At 51.8% G+C, this 22,901-nt stretch overlaps 1 protein-coding gene across 8 annotated transcripts in view; it reads right to left on the bottom strand.

Annotated features, from left to right (window-relative positions):
* Nucleotides 1-22,413, bottom strand: part of PAX6 (paired box 6) — a 28,837-nt gene extending 6,424 nt beyond the window's left edge. The window contains exons 1-8 of one of the 8 annotated variants that reach the window (XM_004682947.1): nucleotides 22,284-22,375; nucleotides 15,473-15,668; nucleotides 11,566-11,642; nucleotides 11,134-11,191; nucleotides 7,557-7,687; nucleotides 6,713-6,754; nucleotides 6,403-6,618; nucleotides 5,476-5,641 (exon numbers count right to left, since the gene is read on the bottom strand). In XM_004682947.1, coding sequence (XP_004683004.1) covers nucleotides 5,476-5,641; nucleotides 6,403-6,618; nucleotides 6,713-6,754; nucleotides 7,557-7,687; nucleotides 11,134-11,143 — 565 coding nt within the window. In that variant the 5' untranslated portion in view covers nucleotides 11,144-11,191; nucleotides 11,566-11,642; nucleotides 15,473-15,668; nucleotides 22,284-22,375. Of the gene's footprint in view, nucleotides 1-5,475; nucleotides 5,642-6,402; nucleotides 6,619-6,712; nucleotides 6,755-7,556; nucleotides 7,688-11,133; nucleotides 11,192-11,565; nucleotides 11,643-14,590; nucleotides 15,313-15,472; nucleotides 15,669-15,767; nucleotides 15,985-16,745; nucleotides 16,963-22,283 lie in introns of those variants that run through there. The other 7 variants (XM_004682949.1, XM_004682948.1, XM_004682950.1 and 4 more) reach the window with 7 other exon arrangements.
* Nucleotides 22,414-22,901: the final 488 nt, after the last annotated feature.

The following is a 22,901-nucleotide window of genomic DNA, read 5'->3' as shown; positions in this document are numbered from 1 at the left end:
CAATGAAAATGATCCTTCATAACAAATCCTGACTACCCAAATGTCTCACCCAGTTCCCATTCCTTCAAGAATCTATTTACCTATGGCTGTGTTGGGAAAATAGAAGAGTGATGTACAAGATTTCAGCTGATCTATAATCAGTAATTCCTATCTAATCAATTAGATGTTGATAGGTTTGTAGAAAATGCTATTAAGAAACCAAACCAAGCTTGTAATTTTTTTAAAAAAATATTTATCTAGTTTTTATTTGAATTCTGCACAGTCAATTTCATTTTAAAGGTTGTGAATTTAGAAGTGCTTGCATTGTTCTGCAGTTTTATTCAACTATTGTATGAGTGCGCTTTGCCTTGACACCTATTACGAGCACAGCTGTAATTATATCATCACCAAGAACAGGCTATAATTGCTGAAAATGGAATTTTATATTTAGATAAAAGGACTGTCCATTCTTTGTAATGTGTTGCACCAGAGAAAAGTAAGATTTCTTTTAAATTTTTAACGTGTAATTTTAAAAAAGAAATAGTAGAGAGTTCACTAACTAGCTAAATATGCTATGCTGCAGCTGAATCCTTGGCATATCATTTAAGTGGTACATTTTTAATTAGGGCATTTCCACCACTTTTAATGTAATTTCTATCATTAAACAGGGGAAAGTTTTATTGTTTTCCTTTGCTGCTTAGAAGGCAAGATGTGCACTTGGGTGAGCTGTCTCTCACCTCGCCTGCCTGAGAGACCACAGCCCCTCTGAGCAGAAGGACTCTGCTTCCAGGACCACGTAGGCTGGGTCCTATGGCCCCCAAGGGATACCAACCGGGGCTGCCCGCCCCAGTGGGGGGAGGGGACTCCAGGGACGCCTTGGTGGGAATCGACTTGGCCAGAAATATCATTTATAACCAGGAGACAATAGGCAGTGCCTTCAAAGAGTTCAGGGAATTGTGACAGGATCTAGTGGGATCTTTTCAGGAACTTTGAAATGTTTTAAAACCCTAACTTTCTCCCCCATTTAAACAGGCGGATTCATCGGCACTGGCCACCATATGGGCCCTTGGAGATCTATTGAGATGACCACCAACACTTGAATAGCGAGGGGCTGCTTTTCAGCGCTGCACAATGCCCTGTGAGTAAGGGAAACTATTAAACTCCTGGGGCAGGAGCGTTGGCAAACTTTCGTGGGCAGAATTTTGAGGCCACAATGAGCGAGGACAACAAAAGGATTCTCTTGAGGCGTGCAGCGGGCCACATTGTGTTACAAGAAGCCCAGTCAACAGACTTTTCAGTGAAGTGTGTTAACCCCTTTGCTCTGCTATCATTAATCACTGTCCGAAGAGCGGTGTCTCAATGCTATTTAGGGCACTTGGCTGGGGGGGGGGGGTTGGTGAGGGGAGGATGGAGGATGGATGGGGGCCCAGAACAGGGGTGAGGGGAGGCAGGGAGGGCAGATGGGGACAGAGGCGGCAAGAAGATGGGGAAAGGGACCCACAGAGAGTGGGGAGACCTGAGTGGGGGGTAGGCTATGAAGAAGAGAGGTGGACAAGGAGATTGGGGATGAGTGGGGAGTTGAGAAAGGTAAGAGGTAGAGAAAGGTAAAGCGAAGGTAAGAGGGTTTCAAAGAAACAGATCAGAAAGATATAAACCAGAAAGTGCTAAGAGGTTAAAAAAAAAAGAGAGAGAGAGAGAGGTAAAAGGAGGGTGGGGAGAGAGGGAAAGAGGACAATGGACATGATTAGTAAGCAGGCGGTGCTCTACCTGGGTTGACTTTCCATATGTCAGAAATGGTTGGGAGGTGGAAGAGGAAAGATGCTCAACCCAAGGCCAAACACAGAAGCAGCTGATAATTCACTGCCCCAAGTTTCCCAAAGTGCTCTTGGGGGAAAGAAATGAAGCATCCTCATTTCATGTTTGGTGAAAAAGTTTTTGGAAATATAGCCCTTTATGGTCAGCTAGAAGGCCAGTGGCCTATTGTTTTGGAAAAAAACACAAACACAATCTGGGATCATTCCACCATCCTACACACATTTCAGGGTTGCACCAAGAACACAATCCCATCTCCAGGGTGGTCACTCATGTCCCTGCCTTCCAGGAGACCCCAGTTCAGTCCTTTTTCTGGCACATTCGATCTTGCCAATTAAACAAAACTGCCTGGATCTCCCTCAGAAGACCCCTGCAGATAGTATTCTCTGCTCCCATGTGCTGCTATGACATTTCCCTAATTTCAAAACAGATTTGCATTTGTGAGCTCTTCCTCGCTCCTCCCCACGGCCCCACTCCCTCAACAACCCCCCCATCCCATATACACACACAGAGCCTGTCTGCCGCTTAACAACTGACTTTTAGAGTGGAGGGAAGTCCATAGAGCAGAAAGCAGATGGATTTTAAGCTTTTTTTGGGGGGGGGGGGAATAAAAAAGTGGAATTCGAAGCTGGTAAGGAGACACTCTGGCTGCATGATTGCACCACCCTCACTCAGGGTGAGCATGCATCATTGAAAGTTAGTTTGCTACTTACAAAGTAGCAAGTTTGCAGGGAGGCCATGACAAGGAGGTCACTCTTAGATGGTGGGGGAGGGGGGGCACTTTTTTTCTTTAGTGAGTTTACCTACCACTCTTTAAACTCTTAACAAAATAAAACTAGAAGTTGAATCTCAAATTCCCCACATGATAAAACTAAGTGGCAGACAATTAAGATATCTGCTTTAAAAGGCTCCCCCTCACAGCGAGCAAAGAAGGGGCCTTCAATGGGCCCCGTCCACCTTCCAGCCTAATCCGTGAGAAGGCGAGTGAAAGCGCCTCCCATTATCCCAGCCCCAGGACCATCTGACGCTGGGGATAGGATTTGTTTCCTGGAAGAAGGAGTAGAGAAAAAAAAAAAAAAAAGACGCTGGGAAATAAAATCATTCCTTAGTTTCTTAGTGTCTTAATCAGTGAGGCGGAAAACAAGCAAGAAAAGATAGCAACCCGGTTGCGGCACCTTTTCAGCTCCGGAGCGCGGATCAAAACATTGTAGCATCTGTTGAAAAAGAGACTGACTAAATCCTACAGAGGGCCTGGGTATTATGGAGGGTGGGGGTAGGAGGAGGAGATAAGAAAAGTGTCTCCGTGATCCCTAAAATCAGCAAATCGCTGGAGAATTGGGGCTGGATAGAGTTGTCTCTTGTCAGCCCACGTCGTCAGTATTTTATTCACCACCGCATGGCATCGATCAGATGGAAACCATATTTGTCTCCCTCTGAGACCTAACCTCGCCTTATGTTTTCGGAGTAATGGACTCTTTAAAACTTTAAAAAAAAAAGGCTTCCCAGAGCAGAGGAAAGAGACCAGAAGGGCGGGGCCCTCCTTAGCGCCAAAGGCCCAGGACTCCGGACTATGCCGCCCGGAGCTCACCACCAGCGACACCCGCACCCCGGGAATCCGCGCTGCCCTGGCTCCACGTATCCTCCCCATTCAGCGTGGACAGAGATCAACGCCCCCAGAACCAAGAAGTGAAGTGGGGCTGTTTGTTGGGGGAGGGGGAAAGGGGAGATTAGCAGCCAGTGAGCCAGAATGCCCTAGCAATTTGGCACCTGAAAGTTAAATGCTCCTGAACTAGCGCCACCTCCTGCCACAATCATCACCACCAAGTCCTCCGCTTCCACCCTCGCTTCCCCCCTCAGGCTCCCACCACGAAAAGCTGCCCCAAGTGGGTGCCGCCTCTGGTGGAAGCGGTGGGGATGGTGAAGGGGGCAGTCCAGGCACCGGGAAGCTGAAAGAGGGCGTCCCTCTAGGTCCCAAGCTGACTCGAGCCCTGGAGGGGAGGGGTCCCGGGTGTGAAGGTGTGGGTTCAGCCCTGCGACCCCGGCCGCTGTGCCCTTCACCCTCGCCGAGACTTCTGGACCGCAGACCGCCAGACTCAGTGGGAGGGGTCGCCTTAAAAGCAGGAGGTGGCGGGAGTGTGGTAGGCTGAAGAAAGGCGGTAGGGAATGCGAATTTGGGTGTCACTTGGATGTGTCCGGGCACATGTGTGGGAACTCTAGAATTTTAAACGGCAGGTGAGGGTGTGGTGGTCTTTGGCTCTCAGAGACAGAGCCTTACCTGCCGCCGCACCCCCTCCCCAGGTCGCGGGTCAGGATCTCGCGGGCTAGCGGGAAGGCAGGGTTGCCCAGGGGAGAACATCGGGAGGCCTCAGCGGCTGTGCTGGGAAACACAGAGCGGGCGCCTCGCTCCCTATCTTCCCAGTGTCCGTCCTATATTGTTTTCTGCTCTTAAAACTGACATGTCTAATTGGCAATTGGTGCCGAATCGTGTCCAGAGGTCTCTTGTGGAACATTTCTACAGCTGTCTCCTTCAACTAGACGCTTATTCATGTCGCCTTAATGAGAAACAAAACGTTCTCTAATGAGCAATTACAGAGCGACAGGATTGTTCCCATAACAAATTCTTGCGAGTGACAGAAGCATCCTTTGTACCAGATATTTCGCATACTGTTACCGATTTTCCCTTCTCTAGCTTGGCTTGGTGAAGGCTCGGGGCATGCGGAACCATCCCGGAGCACACCAACGCACAGGAGGCCCAGTCTGCAGCCCCACGCAGCCCCGGCTGGGAGCCCCCTGGCTTGGTTGTGCTCGGGGGAGTGAGACGCCACGTCCCATTATCCTGCATATTATCTCCTTGTCACAAGGACAACAAATACCGATTAATCTTTGGAGTAAACTGTTTCCTATTCTTGACCAAGCTACCTCGGTGCACGTAAGGGAGCAAGAGAGAGCCAACCGATCCCACCCTACCCCCATCTCGCGTCCTCCAGCCCTTCTCACAGGTCCTGGGGCTGCCCAGATTCCCTCTCTCCTCCTGGCCTGGGAGCCGCTCCAGGTATCACAGAGTTCAGTTCACAGTTCATACTCACCCCACCCTTCTACCTAGGTGTCACCCACAGAGTGGCAGAGGGGAAAGGCTGGGTCTGGTTGGGCTTGTGTCAGGTGGTAGATGACCACTTTCAATGCCCCTTCCTTGATGCGCCCTGCATCTCACTGCTCACCTCTCATGTACACACTACTCCTAGTCACATAAGTGTCAACCACAGCACAAAGCAAAATGATGCAATTATGTTTACCTCACAGTCCGTCTGGTGTTAACTTGGGACACTTGTACAGGGAGGGGGTTCCCTGTGCATTTTAAATGGTAAAATGTGAATAAGGGCACCACACAGCTAGTTCTTTCAGATACACACTCCTGCCCATAAAATGCACATATATTTATACAACCAGCTACATACAAAGTACTCCTGCTATAACCTTCACATTTCCAGGTCAACCAGATAGTGCAACGAACACCACCACCTATACACTGTGTAGTCATTATATATGTCCCAAGTCTCTGAAGTGTGTCCCCACTTCATTTTCCAAGCACAGACCCAGGAGAGGGAGAAGATAGGGAGAGAAGAAAATGGGCAAAGAACTGCTTATATGGAGAGTTTTTGAGGATGGGTGTGCTTGGGTTTTTACCTTGAGTAGGTTGCCCTGGTACTGAAGTCCCAGGATACCAACCAGGGCGGGTACCCCAGCTTCCGGTCTGCCCGTTCAACATCCTTAGCTTATCATACATGCCGTCTGCGCCCATCTGTTGCTTTTCGCTAGCCAGGTTGCGAAGAACTCTGTTTATGGATGACACCTGCAGATCAAACCAAAATAAACCAAATGGTAGCCTCTCCTGAAGACATGGCCACCCTGTCATAAATTCCCATCTTGGCATGCCCATCCCCCAAAAGAATGATCCTTAATATATTATAGTATTCCCAGCCACCCCAGGACAGTGGATGTAATTCTGGAGATATCATAAAAAGAGTGACAGCCATCATTCTGATCACAGAAACAGTCCTGGGCAGAGAATTGAGAGACTGGGGGAGGGAATCCTTTATCATTGCTCAGTATCTGTGGTGCCCTAACTCAGGGGGCTGCTTTGTTTTGTTAAAGATTTTCCCCCAAAAAAGGTGCTGACTGGGTTTGACACTTTCTTTCACTTTTTTTTTTTTTTTAACATGAGGGAAGGGGACGAAGGAAGAGGATGGTTGGCACCCAAAGGAAGATTCAGGGAGGTGGATCTGGGGAAAGTTAGAATCTGTTTTCATTTTCCTTCTTGATTCAAGTGCCTTTTCCCGGGTGCCTCCACCCTCTACTTTCTTTGCAGCTTGCCAGTGAGGAAAATGAATCTCCACATTTGACTCCCATTTTGGGGAGATTAGGAGATTAGAATAAGGTCACTTTGCTCCTCTCAACACCCCAAGGTAGAAGGGACAAAAGTGGAGCAGTAAAAGATAAAAATTGGGGAGACTCTGGGAGGGAAGAGAGCGGGAAAAGGTAAAGAAAGAGATGGTGAAGAAGAAAGCGCATGGAGCTTAGGGCAGGGAGAGGGGATGTCCCCAGTGAACTTACACTTGGTATGTTATCGTTGGTACAGACCCCCTCGGACAGTAATCTGTCTCGGATTTCCCAAGCAAAGATGGACGGGCACTCCCGTTTATACTGGGCTATTTTGCTTACAACTTCTGGAGTCGCTACTCTCGGTTTACTACCACCGATTGCCCTGGGTCTGATGGAGCCAGTCTCGTAATACCTGCCCAGAATTTTACTCACACATCCGTTGGACACCTGCATAGGGGAAGTGGACAGAAAACCACATTATTAATAATTTCAAGACAAAAATAAAATTGTTTAAGTATGCATTAAACAATGACAAGCTTACGTTTTGATTGTCCAGCACTTGGACTTTTGCATCTGCATGGGTCTATAACACAAAAATATACCTTCAATGGTACGAGAACTTACTGTAGAGAGCTTTTTTTTTCTTAAAATTACATCTGTAGCCCTAAAAACTATAAAGAGGATGATACTTTCAAACAGTTGGAACTAAAAAACTAATATAAAAGTTTTTTTAAAAAAACTTCTCTTAAATACTGCCTGAAGATGCATCAAAAATAAGTCAGCTTCTCTCTCTCTCTCTCTCTCTCTCTCTCTCTTTGTGCTGACCCTGCTTAAAGGTTATGTTTACATGAGCAAGGAAGGGGGGCTAAACTGATCTTTTCCTTTAAAAATATGCCCAATTGAATGTGAGTTAGGGAGAGAGAAAAATACCATGTGTCTTCTTAAATCAATATATATTTCACAAATACGAAGAGTGCAAACAAGTATCTCAAAAGCCGAGGTAAACATGGGATGACGGAGGAGGGAGGGAAATTTTGCCAGTTTAAATGACTCAGCTTATTGTAGTTCATAAACTGTTAAACAATCAATGAAATTTTTTTTAACCAAATGAAAATAGAAAGGTGTATTTTTAAAATTCACACACATACATTTTTCTTCTGAAGCAGATGGATCACTTATGTGACTGACCCAGGTTGAAAGAGATAGGAAAGGAGATTGGGAGGGAAAGGGAGAGCGGAGGCAGGAGACTGGGGTGGGGACTGGAATGGGAGGGGTTTTGAGGGTGGGGATCCATAATTAGCAGCGTTTACAGTAAGAAATGAAGAGAGGGCATTGAGAGTAGAGGGTCAAGGAGGCGACGAATGGGGCGGCGCCGGGAGGATCACCTGCAGAATTCGGGAAATGTCGCACGGCCGGGCCCCGCTGTGAGCTAGCTCTACGATCTTCTGCCGGGTGGAGTCCGGCAGTGGCCGCCCGTTGACAAAGACACCACCGAGCTGATTCACTCCGCTGTGACCTAAGGAAAGGGAGAGTAGAGCAGAGCACAGAAGAAAAGAGCAGAACAGAGCAGAGAAAGGAGGAAGAAAGGTAAAGAGAATATAGAGAAGACAACCACATTGCATCCTCAGTTCCCTGCCAACCCATGCCATCCTTGGCTACCAAGCCCCTGCTACTGATTAAAAACAAAACAAAACAAAACCCCGCAGCAACAGCACCACCCAGCCATGCAAGGCATCGGGCTGCCCAGCCCCCCAAATCAGCCATGCTCCTGCCCACAGGACTGGTGAAGCACCATACAGACACATGCTTAGGAAGAACACACACCTCATTACCACCATCACCCCAGCAATGCCCCAAGCCTGTTGCCCCTCTTACAAACACACCATCTAGTCTCTGAATCCACAAGGTACAAACAATCCATTCTAAAAATGTCCTCCCCAAGACCCTTTCTGAGTGTCCTGATAAAGCCAAGGTTCTCCAGAGCCCACACTGGATCTCCAATGTCTCTGCATTGCTGGAACTATGATAGCAAATCCCACAGCTCTTCAGTGCTCTATCAGACACTAGAGTCCAGAAATGTTTGCTCTCGTACTCCAAACTGGCAGAGGCACCACACAAACACTGGAGTATTAAAAGAAAACAAACTGTAGAAGAGAAGGAAGCAGAGCAGCGAAGAACCAAGAACCCGAACTGCAAATCTCTGGCTAGTGAACTCCAACCTGGGTTTCAGCGCTTCCTCTTCAGACATGAGGGTCTGAGCTCCCACCCAGTTCCAACCATAAAGTTGTCCCATTGCCCAGGCGACCTGAGAGCTGGACGTCTGTTCACTGGCTTTACTTCTGCTGCTCTGAACTTGGCCTTCCCACAACCAGGGACACATATTAGCAAAAATCAGAAAGAGAAAAGGAAAAGAACACACCACAGTGTCCCCCTTTCCTCCTCGATCCAGTTATCTCACCACCTCACCCTATTGTCTGATTTCTTTAGAGAATTCAGAGAGGGAGTTAGTACCTCTCTGAAGCTCCCTCCCTGGTAACCACAGACACACACATAAAGCCAAGTGCCCATTTCTACTTTCTTAGAAATCTCCAACCTGCAGCCCAGACTCTAAAGAGCAGCCCTTCCAGAAGACGCGGCGCTCTCTCTCCTCTCTCCTGCTCTCTTCTCCTTGGAGCTTCCTGACAAATTGACTCCAGGAGCCTGAGCTTCTTAGCAATAAATAAGCTCCAAATATAGAAGAGGGGGGAAAATATGATGAGCCTCTCTGACATTTGTCTTTAAAATAAAACTAGCTGCACGTCAAGTTTGAGCTTAATTTCTGGAAATAGGCGGAAGTCGCTCCGGATCATGCATGGAAGGCTAATTGAAAAGATCAGTCGGGGCGCGTGTGGCAGCCTTGTCACTTTGTGACAGTGCTCCGCTCCGGGAAATTGCATCGTCACGACAAACGGGACCATGATAAAACGACCCTTTCTGTCCCTATTTGTAGATCACTCAGACGAGATTGAACTGCACTCTTTTCCCCTTCCAGGGGAACTGCGTTTTCAGGGTAGCCGAAGGCTCAAGACTGAGGGAGGAGGGGGACTATTTTCTAGGGAGGGGTGGGGGCCGGAGCCTCAATTCGATGAGAACTGACAAGCGTGGGGGGGGGGACGGCGGGGGGGATCTGGGCTCCAGTGCGACCCAGCAAGAGCGAGGATGTCGCGAAGACACCAGTTCTCCAACTGACTAAGGCCTAGTTTGCTCTTCCGGTTTCTCCTAAATTCCCTCCATTGCTTTCCTTTGCCTAGCAAAACGCATCTCCAGCGCAGCTACGGAGCCTCCCTTTTGGGCAAAAGGAACTGACCCGGAAAGAAAAAGCCTGTCCCAGGGAGAGACGGAGTAAGACTTTCCAAACTTCAAGCCTGGCCTGGGCAATTCCCAATCTACCGGTGCCAAGGCACGGGAAACCGCCGAGTCCTAGACCTCCTTTTCCTTCCCTCCTCCCCTACTGCAAAAACTAACGTGCCTGCCACCTCCGCAGCGACCGCCGGGTGCTCACCCAGGAGACGCCAGGGCCAAGTCGCCTCTGCCAGCATCGAAATGGCAGCCAGACAGAGCAACTTTAAGTTCCCCTTCAGAGGTTAAGCCTCAATCATTGTGTCCCTTCCCTAGGGACGCTGGCGCTCTTGCCCGGTAGCGATGATTATGCGCCTAGAATTCGACCGCGAAGTATCTAATAGGAAAACATATGGTGTCAATTTGGAAGCTCTGCGTCTCGCACACACCCGGGAGAGCGGTACAAAGCCCTGCAGGCCAGCCCGCGACCCCGCGGCCCTCTGGGCCAGACAGCCAGGCCGTAGTGGCAAATACTCAGAGCAATGAGCCCTGCTGGACCCACCCCTGGGCCTGCGGCTGAGGAGCCTGAGCTCCAAGGGAAGACCCCAGCTTGGACAGGGCTTGGCCGAGACTTCACCTAGCCCAAACAGTGGTTCCTGGGCCAAGCCCGGGGCTTGACAGGTTCTGCACAACTAACCCGCATTGAAGCTCCGCACCTCTGCACTATTCCTATGCTTGGGGTCCACTAGCACCTGCGCTTCCAAACAGATAAATGGGGATACCAGTGACCCTTCCAAATGGAGTTCTGCAAAGGAAGATCTGTAGATAACAAGTCTTTCCGCACTCCACTATAGCTGCAGACTCCAGCACCTCAAGCCGGCCTCCTTTGGCTGCCCTTCCAGGCTGTCAGGCCCTGGTTCCAGACTGGCCTGTCAGATACCAGCACCCACTACTGAACAGGAAGGTTGGCTGAGAGTTCAAGGGAACTGAGCAGAGGCAAGGTGGCGCCTGGGAATCCGAGGCACTGTAGGCCCGGAAATGACCAGGACCCAAGCAACCGCAGCAGCGATGTCAAGGGTTCTCCAGCTCTTTAGCTAGACCCCCATGCATTGCCCACACAGTAAACCCTGCTGCCCCGCACCCTGCTGCAGGTCTGGGTATCCCACTCCCCTTCTCTCCCCATAAAAAAGGGTGGGGAGGGGAGGAGCTGCCCTTAGAGTGACTGGGGGAGGGGAAGCACCCTCCACCACCACCCCATAGATTTTCAGCTTTGGCTAAGCCCAAAGGGGCCTCCTTCCCCTCTTGCAACTAGGAGAGGCCTTTGCCCCGCCCTACTCAGCCCAGCTCCACTCTCTGGGGTCAGAGCCCGGGCAGGGGCGGGGAGGGGGTGTGGGTTACAGGATTTGGGGGGGAAGGGATGGGGTTTCTCTACTGCAGCTTGGCCAACTCGAGAGCTGTTTTGAAGGGACCCTGTTTTTCCAGGAGCGAAAACAGAGGAGCAAATGCCCTCCCCTCTCGGATTGCTAGATGAGGAGGAGGGTGAAATTCTCTCACAGGGCAGCCTGGCCAGAACCGGGAGCTGCTCTCCCCTGACCCACCAGCTAGTCCCCAGCCCTAAGACCCAGACTGACCAGAGGCACTTACTGTTCTGCATACTGGCACTGGGGGGCTGCGGGATCCCACGGGGCTCGAATTTGGGACTCTGTTAGCAAAAATACAGGTGTTAATCCCAGGTCATGGAGCCAGGGAGGCCTAATTTCTGGTAGAGGATGACCTGGAGCTAGGAGAGAAGGGTTACCTCCCCCCTTTAGGCAGTGATCCACTCAGTCGCTTGAATCATCCATCTCTGCCCTCCAGTGCTCGTGAAAAATCTACCCTTTGGTATACAAATAAAATATTCCAGTATTTCCAATCTGTTTTCCCCAAATCCTGTAGTTAGTTAAGTCATTAATCAGGAGAGATGATGAGCTAAGTTTGAAACCCACCCCCCCCCATCTGAACTACAGTGAAGAACCATTCTGAAATATGTTGACTCTTTTGGGTTTTGGAGCCCAAAGTAGCCACTGCAGAACTTGCCTGTGATCAGGGATGTCTGTCCACTCTTACAGTAAAAGGTCTCACACATCTGCGCACCCCTAGTTAAAGTCTTCCCCCTAAGACAAAACAGAAGGAGAGAAAGGACGTCAAATTGTGGCTCCAGAGCACAGGCCCATGGGCTCTCTGAGCCACACTGTCAGGGGGAAAATACACAGGGTTCAAACTGCCACAAACCATAAATCCCAGAGTTGCATTAACATTTCCACTGGCCTCTCCTGCAGAAGTCCCACCGTTTGGAAATGAGTGTGTTAGCCTGGCTTAGTGAATCTGAAGCGCCTGGTTTCCATATTATAAAATATCAAGAACCAGGGAACAGAAGGAGAAGAAATAGTGAAGCAAGAGGAAACCGAAGGGGGGTGTGATATGGAGAGGGAGAAGGTTAACACTTTAAGTTTATAGGGAAGAGGACCTCAGAACTTCAGAGGGTGCATGCGGGTGGGTGTGAGAGACTGGAAGACTACAGAGCCAGGTTTGGTCCTTCCTGAAGGAATTTCACTATCCTACTAAGCCCTATGCTCCCAGACCCCTTATCTGTGGTTACCCCTTTATCTTTCACTCTCTCCCTCAAAGCTTCCCACTTAGGCCCCTTCTCTACCCACCTCGCATGCAGCCTTTCTGGGACTTTGAAAGTAGTGAGACCAACTCCTCCCCCCCCCCCAACTCACTTATTGTGTTTAACTTCTCTTTTGGTGTTTAGATCTTCCCCCTTTTTACTGTACTGTGACACACGCAGTCTACCTCACCTCACCGCTTTAAAAAGTACGAACAGGAGGGGGTGAACATGATCGACAAAGCCTACAGACAGCAAACAATGGTTTCTATTCTCCAACTCCTCTCCCAAACCTCACGAGCAAAACTGAGTCTCCCTAACCAGCAATTCGGCTTTCAACTAAATGCACCAACAACCCACCAACTCACAAAGGGAACAGAAGGATGCTTCTCCCTTCATAAGGTCTGACCTGGTGTGGGTCCTCCAAGGTTCCCCCTTCAACCACCCCTCCCTGTCTTCCCTTAAGAAGAAGGTTCATGCCTGCATAGGAAAGTAATTTCTTGTTATAAATATCTAGAGGTAATTGTGTTGCTGGTGTGAGTTGTTAGGGGCTGTAAAAAGATACAACGGCACCGTGGGGAGCTCAATTGGGAAGAGAGTGTTACAATAAAGAGCCTATTCAAGAGGTTTGCCAAAAAAAAAGGTAAAATAATTAAATAGTCACAGCATCATTTCTGGGTTTTTTTGTAAAAACATTTTTTTCCTGTTTTGCCTTTTGTGATTAATTTTGTCTGCCAGCAACCAAAAAGAAGAAGAAGAAGAAGAAGAAATTATTAAAGAAATCATATTTTCTTCTCATCAATGCCATTCACAGTCTAGTTTATTAACTATTTGGAAAGCAGTTTAAATCTATAAAAATAAACTTAAGAGGAGGACTTTTTCCCAGCTTCTAAATATGGCTTTGTAAATACTGATGTCAGATGGCCACCTAGTTACCCCGAGTTGGGTTGGTTCCCCAAGGGATCCCTCTGGTCTTTCAGGACTTATGACCACAGTTATCGAGAGCCAGAAATCCTAACTCCCAACGCCCCCGGAAGAATGTGCCCTCCACCGCACCAAAGTGGTACTCAGAGACTGCACAGGAGTAGGACTCCAGGAGAGAAAGGCAGGGGTGGAATTCTCCTAGAAGGGGTAAAACTTCCTGTGAACCTCTCAAGAACCTATACCGTACTCAGCCACAGCTGAATACCCCTACCCTGGCCTATACAGTCTTGCAGCCATTTTTTTTTTTAATTCGTTAGCTGATTTCAGAAAGGCTCAGTCGATCAATTTTCGCAGCAGCTGGGAAGGTGGACGCATTTCAAGTTCCGGTTCTGCTCCATTCCCACCCCCCTCTCCGCTAAGAAGCTATCTAATTACTTAAGTAATCGTTAACACTTAGTGCAAAAGCGGTCTGGGAAGGCAAACACACCGACACCCACCCGGAAGCAGTCATACACCGAGAGGCTGGACCCCCCCCAGTACAAGTCGCAGCCAGAGGCCCCCGGCTAGATCCCAGGCTTGGTAAGGCACTGCCCAGCTCAGAGACCCGCGCTGGGTAAGAAAAGAGTCCCCAGACACCTGAGGGTCGCTTGAGCCTCAGGCTACTTGCCACCCTCACCCCCAACATAAGCCTCAGTTTTCAAATGCTGCTGCTGTTTTAATTAATTCCTTCTCAAAATTCAACCTCAAACTGCTTAGTTGGGGTGAAGGAGGGGGCTCCCTTTCAGTCCTCCTGGCCCCCAAAGAGCAATTAGCAATTAAGATGACAAAGTTTTACTCTCCAAGGCCAAATAAGATAAAGACTAATCACATTGCCTTCAGACATTTGGAAAGGCCTTCTGCTATTAAAATTGTAATGTCAATGGTAACAACGGTTATTTCTCCTTGGTAAACGGTAAACTCGCTAGACTTTTCAATTTCTGCTCCCATCCCTTCCTCAAGCCTTCCCAAGTTCGAGTTAAACCTCTCCAAAATGGCTTAAGGAGCTTTGGAGAGTATGAGTAAAAAAGAAACGCGTTCACTTTGTTTTTAAACTTTCTAGAAATCACTCATGACTGCAGGGCCGCGTTTTAGCACTCGAAAAAGAAAGCATTTCCACTTGAAATTCAACTCCATTTCCCCCCAATTACACTTGCTAAAATTCAGGGCTATTATAGTGCAAGGGGACTGAAAAAATCAGCACAAGGAAAAGAGGCAACAACTTTACCAACTTTGAAAAGACACTTTTCCTCCTGGGGTCTTAGAATCCAAAATCTCTCAAATTACTCAGGCTAATTAGCTGGGAGAGGATGTGATCAGACGAAGGGGAACCAATGCTTTAGTATTGATTTTTTTTTTTTTTAGGCTCCACAAAGAAAAAAAAAATCAGTTGATCTGGATTTCTAAAAGCAATCTATCTTTCCACCTCGAAACTTGTTGAAATGGCAACACGGGGTGCAGCTTTGTCAGAGAAAGACAAGGAAAAATACCCACCGAGCGCTGGGCTGGAGGACAGGGAAGACCCCAGCTTTAGCAGAGCGAGGGCGAAGGTTGGGGGAAGCCTGGGGAGCCGAGAGTTTTCAAGTTCCGGGATCTGCGCTCAAGTTGGGGGCAAGAGCCTGGGGGCTGGATGGAAGCTGACAATTCTCCCGCTTGGCTCTGAGCTCCCTCGGGCGCAGTCGACCGCCTTGGCCTGGTGGCTTCTTCCCGGCTTGCGCTCACTCGCTCTTTCGCTCTCCCTCCAGCGTGAGGCTGCCTTGCGGATTGTCTCTGCTAGGGCTGGTGACGGGCTAAGTGCCCCTCGGCGCTCGAGTGCCAGCGGACTCTTCGGTGCCTGAGCTGAGCGCGGCACAAAGCCCGGGGGCGGGCGGTGGCGCCGCGAGCCGACTCTCTTGGCGCTTCCTCGGCGCGCCAGCTCTCTGCGCACTCGCTGGGCCCTTGGCTGGACAAAGCAGCCGCGGGCGGCTGGTCCCTGCGGCCGTTCCCGGGCCTGGGGGCACCGGAAAACCTCTGCGTTCTCTCCCGTCGGCCGGGAGCATTTGGCGATGCTGGGGCTGGGAGCCGCGGCTGCTGTTGCGCCCGGAACCTCAATTCTTCCTGTGAGCTCAACCAGCGCTGCCGCAGGCGCTGGGAAGAAGCCGGCCGCCCACCCGGAGCCGGTCGCTGCTCCCGCTCGCCGGCCGCAGCCCTCGGACGCGGGCTTTCGCTGGAAGTAGAAAGTTTGGGCTCCTGCGTGGAAACTTCTCCGGCCCAACTCTCCCAGCGTAGCAGTGGGGGAGGGGACCGGGAATAGGGGAGGAAGGAAGGGGGGCGTAAGGGGGAGACCTGCCTGGATATCGCAATAAAAATGAAGCGAGAAGAAAGAAGCAGACTCACCTTTATGAGGCATCCTCTCTCGTGAAAGCGCCTGTCAAGAGTTTTGTTTGGTTGGGTTTTTTGATTTTGTTTTTGTTTTTTTGCGGTTGTTGCTTAAAGACCACAACGGTTTGAAATGGTGTTTTAAAGGAGTTGCTGGCGAGAGTTTTCTCCACGGACGCTGCTGGTATGGTGTGTGAGAGCAATTCTCAGATCCCTGGGAAGGAGACAGAGATTGACAATAAAATGGGCTGTCAGCGGCTGGAGAGTGAGAGATAAAGAGTGTGGGTGAGGGAAGTGGCTGCAGCCAGCACACCTATGCTGATTGGTGATGGCTCAAGTGTGTTAATGTGTGTATGCCGGCGCCCGGCCTCGCCTCCACCGCTCCTCACTGGCCCATTAGCGAAGCCTGACCTCTGTCATCATCCTCCAGCAAAACACTTCCTCCTGCGCCTGAACCAGAGCGGGAAATGAGGCCGAGCCACGGTTCGCTTTTCAAACCCACTAATCACTCCGCAACATGCAAATGCACCGCTCGCTCCCACACAAAATATTGCTTTATGCAAAGCAGCGCCGGGGCCTCGCGCCAGCCGATTGGATGCTCCCTCTCCCCGCCTGGTGCAATTGGTCCGTTTGTTTGAATATGAATACACTTGTTTTCGGCTCCGCGGGTGGGTCTCGGCTCCTTTCCCCGGCACTGGGCCCCCGCGCCCGGGCTCTGGAGCTGGCGCTCGCCGACATCTCTAAGCTCCAAGCGATCCGGGAGTCAGTGCTACCCGCACAGTGTCTGCGAACTTGAAGGATCAAGGGAGGGCCGCTGGCTCGGGGTCGCGCCCCTCAACTCCCCAGGCTGGATGTGGGACTCCGCTCACGCAGGGAGCAAGTTTCTGCAATTCTGTGCAGTCCTTTCTTGCCAACTCCAGCGCAGCGTGGCCTGCCGCCCCGCCCCCGCACGCCCTTTCTCTCCCGCCCCTACCCCTTATCTGCCTGGGCTCAGCAATGGAAGTTCCCTAGCCCACCTATCCTCTAAGAAGAAGAAATATGGGGCGAGATCGGCACTTGGTCGGGGCAGCAACACTCCGGTGGAAGCCCAAGCGAAGTTTAGGCCGAGAGGAGGCCGCTAGGCTGGGAACTCAGCGAAGTCAAGCGGCCTCCCCAGCCAGGCCTCCTACCCGCCCCCCCACCCTTGCTCCCCCGGCCTTTCTTCTGTCCTTTCTCCATTCGGAAGCCGCGGTGCGCAACGGAACGGAGGCACACCCGGGGCTGGAGAGGCCCGAGCAAACACGCCACTTACTTTGTGTACAGAGGGTTCTTGTGAAAAGCCCTGAAGAGTCCTCACCAAACACTCACCAACTTCTCCCACGTGCCATTTGTTGACTAAGTGCGGCTGTTCTTCCAGGCTCCCGAGAGGAGGGGATGGGAGGGGAGATGAAAGGGAGGGGTGGAGGCCTGGGGTGGAGGCAGATGACCCGTGCAGGGATAGATTCTGCGCGCGCGCGTGTGTGTATGTGCGCGCTGAGTGGCGACAACAGGGTGTTAGCGTGCGTCTTGTGTGTGCCCACCGTTAGCTCTGTGTGTTGAGTGTGTGTCAGCACCGGGATTCCCTCTTTTGGGTCTGTTCAGTCCACGGAGGCAGCTCCCCTTCAGCTGTTGCCAGAAAGCCGGGGAGGAAAGTAAGTAATGGCTTTTCTCTTCTGACCACACACCAGAAGTCCATTTGTTGAATGCTGGACGATTAGGATACACCTCAGTACACTCCAAAGGCACCCCTTGGTGCCAGCAGTTAAGGTGACAGAGGAGGGAGCCACTGCTTGGTTGTTCTGCGCTGTGCTGAGCGCTGTCTGAGCTTGCAGGCCCAGGCTCCGCGAAAGAAGTTTTGGGATGGGGGGACACGCCCCAGGAACCAGCGAGGGAGAATAGGGTGGGAAGAGCTGAGGGAGGGAGTCTGAAAGGAAGCCTCTGCCGGGAACACTTGACTCCTCTTGACTCGTGAAAAGTGCTGAAAGTCAGAACCCAGCAATAAAGCCTGTGTACCCAGAACTCACCGCTGACGAGCGGCTCCAACTTAAGGACTCCGCAGACCGCCTTGGGCCACTGTGGGTCTCACACGTCTTCCCCAACCCCGACGCAGTAACCAAGTTGCCGAGCCAGAGCTCTGCGAGGCCTTTCCTGTCCAGGGCTAAGGTTGGGGTCGTACAACCTGCTTACCTCCTCGACCTAGGGACGGTCCTTCCCGAAGCCCAGGAGCACGCAACCCAGGATGAAAATCTACCCTGAAGCGAAGGAGGTGGCAGTCGGCGCCCGGGTCCTCGGCCTTTCCTGCTAGATTTCGTAGGACCGCGACTTTAGGACTCGAGAAGTGTTCTTTTTTCTCTCCCTTTTAACTTTTCAAACAAGCATTAAAAAAGCTTGAACTGCAATGCAGCCGGGCATAAGCAAGGGGTGGGGGTATTGGGGCAAGACCCAGAGACTCTGTCCGAACTGGAGGCGAATATCATTTTTACAACCTCTCAATTAGCGACCGAGTGGATTAGCACCTTCTTAAGCTTTGCCTCGGAAAGAAGCAGCCGTAATCTTGTTGCTATTTCCCCCCAGGGCACTGGCTCTTTGAGCCGGTTCCTTCGCTCCCCCCTCCCCGCCCCCACCTTACTCCCCAACGTAACCTCGGAGAAAGTTTTAACAACAAAAAATCATAGGAGGCGAGAGGCTGGGAGTGAATGCCACTGACGTCATGTGTGGGGGTGGGGGCTGAGAGAAGAGCTCTTGGAAACCCCTCAGCACAAGCAGAAACAAAAAGGATCTGGCTGCTTCCTACGAGTCAATATTGGGAGGCGGGAGGGAGCTCAGCCTGGAAGAAGGCAGTTTTCAAAGTTTCAGGAGAAAGGAGTGGAAAGCGAGATTTCTAGCTCTCTTTGGGTTACTCAGGAGGGTGGGGGTACAGTTCTGCCTCTTGGAGTGCCTCGCGCCCTCTAACAAGTACCTGTTGTGGGGCGAGGAGGAGCGGGGGGGCAGGGTGTGAATGGAGGTGTGGCGCTCTTGGGCCAGAGGTGAGCGCAAAATTGAACTTCTTGCAGGTCGCCATTTTAATTGCGGCTTCCATCACGACGGTGGCGCTCACGCTGCCCTCTAAGGCCAAGGAATCGCACCTTCGGTTTTCTGTCTGGCTTTTTCCCGCCGCTCCCCAAGTTCCTCCACCCCTACAAGCGTTGGAGCTCAAGAAAGACTACAGCTCCGCGGGTCTTCGCAGGGGCCCTAGGGGTCGTCGCACCGGTTAGGGGGAGGCTGGCTGTATTGAAAGAGTCACGCTGGGGGACCGCCGCTCGCCCGAGTGCCCCGAGCCTCTAGTATTGGTGCATTCGTGCGGGATCCAACATTCTCTCACTCCCTGCGGCCCCTGGCGTTAGCCTCTCACCAACTCCCAGGCTTCGGGTCTGGAAGAGGCCTTTGGCAAAGCAAAGGTGACTAGCTCTCAGGGATTGTGCGTTCGAATCAAGGGTCTCCCACCCAGTGTTGCGACACCTCGGATCTGCCTCTTTCCCTCACTTAGCAGAGGCGCGGTACTGGCGCTCTGAGAAGAGTGGACTTGAGCCATTTATTTGAAGGAGTAAAGTCTCCGCAGACACCTGCGTCATTTTGCAGAGCTTCAAATGACCCTTTTTGCAGGCTCTAAGAAGGTGGGTTTCCTGGATTGCAAAACTGGAGAAATGGGTCAAGCTAGCAGGAAAAGCATAGGCGCTTACTCCAGTTGCCTAGCTCGGGGTGCCTTCCCTATTGGGGGCCTTCTCTCTCCCCTTTCCAGCAACCAGAGGATTTCCCGTTCACCCGGAGCTTGGAGAAGCCCAAAGCTTCCAGGAGCGAAGAGAGTCTGGAACAAGCCGGTTAAAATCTCCAGGATATGACCACGCTTGTCTGGGGAAAGCCCCGCTGTCCTCCCTAGCCTTTGCTCGCCTCCTGCCAAATGGCAACTGTCTCATTGCTTTTTCTCGGTTGAGTCCTCCTCCATTCACCTGAGGTAGCAAGCATCTCTCTGGCTTCCCTTCCCTCGAAAATCACTTAAAAAATATTGTCCAGCGGGGTCTCCCAGCCAAGAGATCCCTGCTAACCAGGCAGGTTGAACTCTCCAGTCTTCTCTTTCCTGACTCTACATGTTGTCCAGATTGAGCCAGGTTTAAAACTGATAGGTAGACACTTGCAATAAGTGGTGATCTCTGATATTTGCAAATAGGCTTCTTAGGAAAGTTTGCTTTCCATTTCATCACCCAGGAAGGTCTGTCTAACTTCTCTTTTCTCTGTAACATCTGCCCCTTAAGAGGCTCAAGAGTTCGGCTTCAAACGGAAAAGCAAGCAAGGCCACCTCAGTCCCTTCTCCCCAAAGAATCGCTTTCTAAACAGCTACTTGTCTTATAAGGCCTGGGACCTAGTCCTGTCCTCGAGTGGGGCAGATCCAAGGACTGGGGGGTTTTTACTGGGGGAGAGGGAGACTTGGGGCTAGGGAAAGGGGAGGGAGTAAATGTCATGGTTGGCTCGCTGGAGCAGCAAGGGGACCCAAGCTAAGCATATCCTGACGGGCTTTTAAAATGACATTGATTGGGACAAGCTGTTCCCCACCCCGGTAAGAGTTAATCTGCCTGTTAATCATGGCACTAAAGGGCTCAATGCGAGTTTTATTAGCGATTGGAGAACAGAGGCAGCAGCAAGGGATCAAAAGCCGGGATCCCAGATATTTGTCAACGCGGCCACCAAAAAAAAAAAAAAAAATGTATTTTCAATTAGAGAACAATTCGGCGCTTTTCATCACTTCCTAACCCAGTCTCACAGATGGCGACTTGCAAACCAAGCTAGGGAGGAAACCGATGCCCGGGGGCAGTCGTGGGGCAAGAGGCGGGGGAGGAGCCGCGGGTTTGCTCCGCGGTGTTCCGGCCGGGGAGAGCTTAAGAATCCTCAGCCTGTGACTCTGAAGCCTCAGATTCCTCCCGAAAGGAAAGAGAATGCAAAATTAAACAGTAAATAGCATCACCAATATCGGCATCCACCCCTTCCTCTCAGGCCCCCACTGCTCAGACCCGGCTCTGGCGCCGGGTGGCGTCTGGCCCTCGCGCGCCGCAGCCGGGCGGGCTGGAAAGTTCGCGCAGCTAGAGGGGAGAGGGACTTTCCTTCCGGCTCCCCGCGCTGCCCCCTTCTGCCCTGGAGGGGCGTTGGGTTGCCTCCGGTTTTCCTTTCAAATTCTAAAATAAATTAGTAAATGAAGGCCAGGCCCTGGGGACATTTGAATAGTAATTCATTCCATAACCGAAATTATAACAGAGTGTGAGAAAAAAAGGACGCTCCAAACACATTTGCCCTTGCGATCAAGGAGGGGACGGGAGTGAGAAGGCGACAGAGGAGGTCCCCGGTTTGCCCTGGGCTCAGGGCGAGGACTCTGGTCAGAGGTAATTATGTCACCGCGTTTTCTCGCCGTGACAGCCGAATAAACACAATCTCCAATAAACATCTCTAATGAGGGAGGAGGCCCGAGGATGGCTGGGTTTGATTTATGACTGGAGGAGAAGGTCCATTTCCTACTGCGAAGCGGGCTACTCCCTCGCCGCCCAGCTCTGGAGAAAAGAACCCGCGGAGGAGAGGACCCGGGCTCAGGTAAGACACGCGGGCGGGTGGCCACTCTCTTGTTCCCCTGCTTCTTAGGCGGGGTGGGCAGGGCCCGTTCACTGTTCGCAATTAGGCGGTGGTCCCAAGCACCTGTCGTAGGTGCCTGAGATCCAGAAGTCCTCCAAAGGTGCCTCCAGAGGTCTAAAGAAGGGGCGCTAGGAAGCATGCGTGGGAGTGAGGGGGCGAGCCAGGCTGGCCTAGAGGTCTCTCCAGCCTTCCGGGCGGGGTGCTCCTTCGCACTGCCTAGTCCTGCCCGGGCGTCTCTGGCCGCTTGAGGCTAGACTCCCAGAACTTTCGTCCCGCGGAACCACGAGTTAGTCTAAGTTTGAAAGCCTCCTCTCCCTGACATACTTCGAAGAAACTTCTGGCACCTAGCTTGGGCGGTGCGGGACCAGAAGAGTGGCGGAGCGCAGCTCTCTGCCCGGCTTTCAGCGGCCGGGTTCCTCTGGCCGACAAGCTTCCCACCGAGCCAGCGAGCGCTGCAGCTCCCGCGGTAACCCGAGACAGTGTTCTAGCTCAGTGAGAATCGCTAATTATTAGGTCTTCCGAAGTGAAGCTCAAATCACACGCTGGGGGCTTTGCGCGCTGCCCAGCTCTGCCGGCCGCATTCTTTCGTCCTCCGCTCGTTTCTGAGAAACGAACTCCCTTTTCTAAGACTTTGTTTCAGTCCAACCATCTACACTTTGCAACCGCGGGAAACTTTTGCTGCGCTTCGCCAGACCGGCGGCGGGGTGTTTCCACGAATTCTAGGCGTTAATGGGGGTACTTCTCTATGTATGAATGTCTTGAACTGCCAGTGGGGAGGTCCGGGTGCAGATTGCAAACACCCCCCACCACCACCTCATGCATTTCTCACGGTCGCGAGACAGCAGCAGCAGATTCCCAGATCCTTCTCCCTTTCCCCAATCCCCAGCACAGCACCCAACTGGAGGTCCACTCTGGGAACTGGAACATTTTGCTACTTTTGCACAAAAGCACGCTTCTCAAAGAGAAGACACCCCCCCGCCCTTACTAAATACCCCTCCCCCGCGCAACTCCCCTCCATTTTGGTATACCTCTTTTAAAAAAGCAAAAAGCAAACCCTTGGGCTACTTGGGGCGGGCTTAGATTTGAGGGCACCATCGCGGGCAGCGGAAAAGGCGGCGCAGGCCCGGAGTTGGGCTGGGGCCGGAGCCCGGGCGGTTACCTGGGAGCTGAGGGCGGGGAGGCAGGTGAGCCTGGAGGCGCCGGTTCCCACACTTCTCACCGCCGCTCGGCAGGGGAAGTGGCAGATCTGACAGCCCCGTTCTACGCGAGGACCTGCCCCAGAGTTTAAATGTCAATGATAAGAAAAGAGGGTGCTCAGGCAGGCGCTAACTTTCCTTAATATCCATGCCAGCGCGGTTTTCATTGGCTGTTCTACCCGCGTGACGTCATGGCGGCCAGAGTTGGGCTCGGCGCTGCGCGGACTAGCGCTCGGGCCCGGCGGGAGCCTCCCCCTCCCCATCCGAGTCTTGCCAGGTTCCTTCCCCGACCGTGGCCTTCCAGAGCCAGGCGGGTGGCTGTCCACGCCCAACCCAGCCGCGGCCCGCCCCGCCCTCCTTTGGGGCTTAAAGTGAACCCCGAGGAAACCTGAGTGCGCTGCTCCGCCCTGCCTGGCACGCGGGCACCCGTGTCCTTATCACTAGGCTGGCCAGTTACGTTTCTGGGTGCCCACCCTCTCCCCTCCTCAGATCCCTGAAGGAGTCACTTCATCAGAGGGAGCAGGAGGTCGCGTCGGGGTTGAGAGGGATTTCTGACAGGAATTATTTTCAAGAGGAGCAAC

The sequence above is a fragment of the Condylura cristata genome, unplaced genomic scaffold (genome assembly GCF_000260355.1).
Source record: "Condylura cristata isolate star-nosed mole 26May11 unplaced genomic scaffold, ConCri1.0 scaffold00015, whole genome shotgun sequence".
NCBI classification, from domain to species: Eukaryota; Metazoa; Chordata; class Mammalia; order Eulipotyphla; family Talpidae; genus Condylura; species Condylura cristata.
Note: the sequence above shows the minus strand (reverse complement) of the source record. Positions and strands in the feature narration are given on the sequence as shown.